At 37.4% G+C, this 6,174-nt stretch overlaps 1 protein-coding gene across 1 annotated transcript; it reads left to right on the forward strand.

The window, feature by feature from the left end:
- The first annotated feature begins 3,233 nt into the window (after positions 1-3,233).
- Positions 3,234-5,704, forward strand: LOC131073450 (uncharacterized protein At4g15970). Its single transcript, XM_058009885.2, has 3 exons — positions 3,234-3,782; positions 4,519-4,899; positions 5,012-5,704. Exons 1-3 carry the CDS (start codon positions 3,597-3,599, stop codon positions 5,507-5,509), a joined length of 1,065 nt encoding a protein of 354 aa, XP_057865868.2. The 5' UTR covers positions 3,234-3,596; the 3' UTR covers positions 5,510-5,704.
- The last annotated feature ends 470 nt before the right edge of the window (positions 5,705-6,174 follow it).

Raw genomic sequence — 6,174 nt, forward strand, 5'->3', positions numbered from 1 at the left:
CGTAAAGCACCTCTTTGATCTAAGATTATAATCTGATTGCACTTGAGGAGCCCCCGAGCTTGATGATGCTGCATCATTAGTCATCACAACATCTTCTTCCATCCAAGAGAAAAGTGCATGATCTGGGGATATTTTTTCTTCCTGCTCCATTGACATGCCCTGCATTTGTGCAATGACAGAAGCATTATCCATGCTCGAGGCCGCATAGGCTGAGTCGTCAGTCACCATGCCTTGGCAATGTTGCTCTCTAAGCTTTTATTGTAGGTTACCTCTCAGACAATTTCTCGGAGTGTGTGCACTATTACAAGGAAAACACCAAGAGTTGGTATCATTTGCCAGATTATTTTGTCTCGATGTCAACTCTTTACCAGTGCTAGGGTAGACCATTTGCAACGGATTGGGCATGGGAACTATCTGACCAGTTGATTAATTCAGATCAACTCGATTGTTAGCATATTATTTTTGTTGATAAGCAGGTCTATTAGATTGGTAATTTTGTTGGAAAGGGGTCTGGTTTGTGGTATTTGAGATCTTTTTAGATTGACTATTTCATTTGAAAAAGATCTCAACAAATTTTTCATGTCACTGACCTCTGCAGCTAAAGATGAGGGAGGAGGCAGATTTGCTTGTTGGGGTTCGAGGTAGGTGTACATTGATTGGGGAGTGGATGAACACTTAGGCCATTTGGCTGATTGGATAGATCTGGAAAGACAGGCATAAGTGGTCGCAGATAGTTTCCCTACATCAATCAGGTTATTTTCTACGGAGACAGCTAAGTTGAAAGCTTGAGGGAGAGTATTACCACCTAAAGATTGAATCATCACTGATATATCAGAGTTGAAAGCCTTTAGATAGAAAACAAATGCCATGTCGGTGGGAGGATGAGCAGATAGAGTTATTCGCTCCCAAGTCCTCTCAAAGTACAAATTGAACTCTGTTAAATCTTCTTGTGGGGCTCTCTTTATTGTTATCAACTAATGCATCAAAGATGACCTATCTGCTTTGTCAGAGAATCTTTGGAAAAAACGGTCACCTAGTAGATCCCAGTTGCCTATAGAATTCGGAGCAAGGGATCTGCACCAATTTAGAGCTCTTCCTTTAAAAGATGCCATGAGCAGTCTCAAAGCTACATTCTATTTGGTTATACTATGGAGTGTGTAGACGTTGGCTATATCTTGCAAGTGCTCTCTGAGAGATTTAGAACATTCCCCGGTAAACGTAGGAACCGCTTTCAGTGCGATAGAGGGTATTTGGGCCCATATGGCAGGTAAGACTGGAGGAATGAGTGGACTTCCATTATCCCATGTCACAAAATTTCTAGGTGGAATTTGAGCCATTACTATGATAGGAGCGACCACAGAAGCACTAGGAGGGCTCTGGGAAGAGGAGGCAGTAGATCGATAAACACTAACCAGGGGTGGAAAGAGCAAACCGAGATTCAAAGTTGTCTGGCTCCTAGTAATAGGTCTGCGGCTCGTATACTGGCCTGATTATTTAGAAGGGTCCCACCAAGCATGCCAGAAAAAGAATTGTTGACTCTAAATTTTACCCTAGAAACAAACAGCCTCATGGGAAATTCAGTGATGGGGCACCAAATGCGTAGGGTTCACTGAATGACCTCCGAGATTGAGAAGCCAACTCTTCTTTGGCATTTTAAGAAAAGGGAGAAGAAGGAGAAACATTCAAAATAATAAAACTAAACTACTAAGGTGATGTGCCAAAGTATTTTCGAAGAAGACATGAGTATACAAAAACCCAGATGCATATAGTCTTTGAGCCCATTCAACTAGGAGGAGGATCCCCTATCAATTCGGCTGGGGCTGATTAATCTCCATCCTCTTCATATGGCTAATTCAAAAACACAGTTAAGATACAATCAAATTTCCTTGCAACATAAAAAAAATACCCATCATGCATCTAGCAGATAACAAGTGCAAAACATAGTTCAATCGACAGAATCTTAGATACATATTTCCAAAGTTATTGAAATCCTCATAGAAAGCACAAAAAAACCATCATAGTATATTAAAAGATAGATCACAAAGGCCGAAGGCACAATCTGATCAATTTCTTTCAAAAAACAGTAACAACTTCAAAGGCAAAAAAATCCTACTTAGAAAACTTAAAAATATTTTTCTTAAATGTTTCTGAACCCCGTCAACAGGGAAAAAACTAAACTAAATAGAGCCTCGGGCCCCCTAACAAACTTGGACTCCACCGCCTTTTCATTGTGCATGTCGTGGCATGCCTACGAGCCATACCAGACAAACCGCCCCTGAAGTTGTTAGTCCCATGATGCTTTGCTATCCCCTGCAAATGCGCGACAAGAGAGTCGCAATCAAAAATGGCAGGTGGAGGGACCGAAAAGGATGCCACCACGTGGTAGCTCAGCGCTACTACAAAAGCAAAAAAGGGAAAGCGAGCAAACAGAACCCCTGTCGAGCTGACAACTGTCTCACCAAATGTATGTGAGAGGGAAGAACAAAAAGAGGTGGGTCCACCAAAAGATAGAAAAATGCCGCTCGCGGACAACCCCGAAATAATGTTAACACTTATAACAAGAACTTACTTATATATCACTGAACATTACTTATTTATTATTAGACATCAATATTATAGAATATGTGTTTCAGAGACCTTATTTCTTTTATTATATGAAATAACCCATACAAAATGCCTATGAGAATTTTATATATGCAATTGGACATTTCTATACTCAAAGATATACTTTTATGTATGTTTAAGAAAGTCAATAATGTAGATTGGAAGTATTTAAATAATTTATGTAGTAAAAGTTCTTTTAATGAATAATGACATGTGAGATAAGATAAATAAAATTATTTTTAAACATCATTCATTTTAATAATCCAAAATCAATTTTGACCATTACACATAGAATAAATATTATATATATATATATATAAATAAAATATAAAATTATTAATTGATGCATTAACATTTAAATAGAGTGTGTATATAATCTATCTTAAAAAAAATTATTTTCGAGGGCTGAGCCCATTAGGGAAAATTCAACACCCTTCCATAAAATCAAAGACCTAGATGTTTTCTAAGGCAGGCGCACCCGTCTTATCGGTTTAATCGTATACAACACATAAACTAAACCTTTTTGTGTCTTCTTGTGGTGGAAATTTATAGTCAAAACAAAGCAAAGCGATAAAGGGAAAATACAAATCCTTGTAATCCGTGATTTCTATGTCTTTCGAGGCAGCGGCCTTGATGGACCTACCATTTGTAGTTTCCTTATCCTCTCCTCTTGACTCTTCTCTTGACTCCTATGGTGGAGAGTGGAGAGTGGAAACCAGGTTAATGTTTCTCTGCAACTTCGTGCAACCTACTGTCTATATTGCAGCGACGTGGCGTTCTTGTGTCTTTCTTGTGGTGGAAATTTATAGTCAAAATAAAGCAAAGCGATAAAGGGAAAATACAAATCCTTGTAATTCGGTGATTTGTAACTCTTTCGAGGCAGCGGCCTTGATGGACGTACCATTTGTACTTTCCTTGTCCTCTCCTCTTGAGTCTGCCCTTGATTTCGTGGAGAGTGGAAACCAGGTTAATGTTTCTCTGTACAGGCCAGCATGAAAGGGGTTAATCAGAGTGTCGTGAGGAGGGTGAGTGCATTTCTGGCTTGCATAATAGTGGTGGGATTTGTGTCCATTGCTATTGATGAACAACTCCAGGCTTCCTTGACTCCGATTCTCGTCAGCATGCAAAATCTCTTCCCTTCAGAGATGGACGATTTGCATGCAAAAGATCCAGATATTGTAAGATATTCTCACCTTTTTAATTTATCAGTATCTGCAATAGGCATAACTGACCTTAGTTTTTCGACAGGATTTTGTCTGTAATTAATTGTGTGTTCCTTTCTAATCTATAATCAGAAAGAGTACAGTGAAGAATTGAATTATAGTGATATATAGAAGTTTCTGTAATTAATTTTATGTATATAAATTAATGTTTTAGATCATATTTTGTAATTCAGAAAGAATACAGTAAAGAATTGAATTACAGTGATCTATCTCTGCCTCTTTTATAGGTTATATATGCAATTCAATTTTTCAATATCATGAATCACTGAAATAAATATTAATTAAAAAATAAATACACATGATTTCACAAATAATTTTTGAAATTGCAAAGATATTTAAAATAGATCTAAAGAGACACCAGTTCTGAATCTTCTATAAGGTAAATTATTGAAAATATAATTTTCCCCTGGTTTTAGACAGGTGTACTAAAGATGTCTATGCTAATTTATAAAATTTCAATATAAAATTAACTGTAACTAATGTCTAGCATGTGAAGTACTGTAAAATTTTAACAGACTTTTGTCATTCATTGTCATTGTACTTTAGAGCCCTGCACTGATTTACAGTTTCCTCTGTTTCTCGCAAACGCTGTGATTTAGAGCCCTGCACTGATTTACAGTTTCCTATGTTTCTCGCAAACGCTGTGATTTAGAGCCCTGCACTGATTTACAGTTTCCTCTGTTTCTCGCAGCCTCCTTATAATTCATCAGATGTTACCGACGAGCTAAAAGTAAGCCTTTCAAAAGCGGCGAATCAGGAGAAAACCGTTCTAATCACGACTCTGAATGCGGCGTGGGCGCAGAAGAATAGCATGGTGGATTTATTCCTGAAAAGTTTCCACATCGGTAACGGAACCGAGGCGTTGTTGAAAAATTTGTTGATTGTTGCCGTAGATGAGAAGGCGCTCAATCGCTGCCGGGAAATTCATCCGCATTGTTATCTGATGAAAACAGAGGGAGTCGATTTCTCCGGTGAAAATCTTTACATGACTCGAGGTTATTTGAAAATGATGTGGAGAAGGCTTCGTTTCTTCGGACAAGTGTTGGAGCGAGGATATAACTTCGTTTTCTCGGTAAGTAAGGTTTTCATGTTCGTCAAGGGTTTGGAAAAAATTGTACAGTAAATTTATATCATATTTCCGGATTTTTCATCAGAATAATTTAGATTATATTATTATCATCCAGGATGCGGATATTATGTGGTTTCGAGATCCTTTTACTAAATTCTCATCCAAGGCAGACTTCCAAGTAGCATCAAATCGTTATAGAAGGAAAGCAACTAATCTCTACAATAAGCCCAACGCAGGATTCATGTATGTTCGCTCCAATGAAAAGACAGTTGATTTTTTCAGCTTTTGGTATCGATCTAAGAAAGATTATCCCCGTAAAAATGAGCAACAAGTGTTGAACCTACTGAAATGGGAAGAGTTCAGACGCAGGCGACTTAAATTCGAATTCCTTGACACTAAATATTTTGGCGGGTACTGTGAAAGAACGAAAGATGTAAACTCGGTTTGTACCATGCATGCCAACTGTTGTGAACTCGGATTGAAGGCCAAGGTTATTGATTTGAGAAATACTCTTTCCGACTGGGAGAAATATAAGCAACAAGAAAAGCTAGGTAAAAGCAAGGATGTGCTCTGGACATCTCCAGACGCATGTCAGAATTCCTGTCGCCGATGAAGACTGTTTTAATACTATTCATATGATAATAATTAGCTTGAAATCTGCTGAAGACTGTTTTAATACTATTCATATTATAGTAATTAGCTTGAAATCTGCTGTGCGATTCTCGTGACGCATGTCAGAATTCCTGTCGCCGATGAAGACTGTTTTAATACTATTCATATGATAATAATTAGCTTGAAATCTGCTGAAGACTGTTTTAATACTATTCATATTATAGTAATTAGCTTGAAATCTGCTGTGCGATTCTCGTGAAAGCGTTCGTAGTTATTTTTGTTAATTTCCATTTTCACATTTTAGAAAATATCCAATTTAGACTTTTCATCCGAAATCATTTAGAGCAACACCAACAAGAGACGCACAGTGTCATGTTTCTGTCAATGGTGTGATGTTTTGGGTTAGTACAAAGTTTTAGTGGGTGGAGCATTTAGGACAATTGACAAATCAATATGGTATGGCTATCTTACTATTGCATTTTGTGTCTTTGTATTGACTTAGGCTTTCCAATTCATCTAAAGATGTTGACTTAATTTGACTTTTTAGAAATGTATATTTATGCAAGTTGTTAACAATTTAGTAGAACTAGGAATATGTGATAACTCTTAACAAAAAAACTAGCTAACAGAGAACTAACAACAATTAACACAACAAGCGCCCAATCA

The sequence above is a fragment of the Cryptomeria japonica genome, chromosome 7 (genome assembly GCF_030272615.1).
Source record: "Cryptomeria japonica chromosome 7, Sugi_1.0, whole genome shotgun sequence".
NCBI classification, from domain to species: Eukaryota; Viridiplantae; Streptophyta; class Pinopsida; order Cupressales; family Cupressaceae; genus Cryptomeria; species Cryptomeria japonica.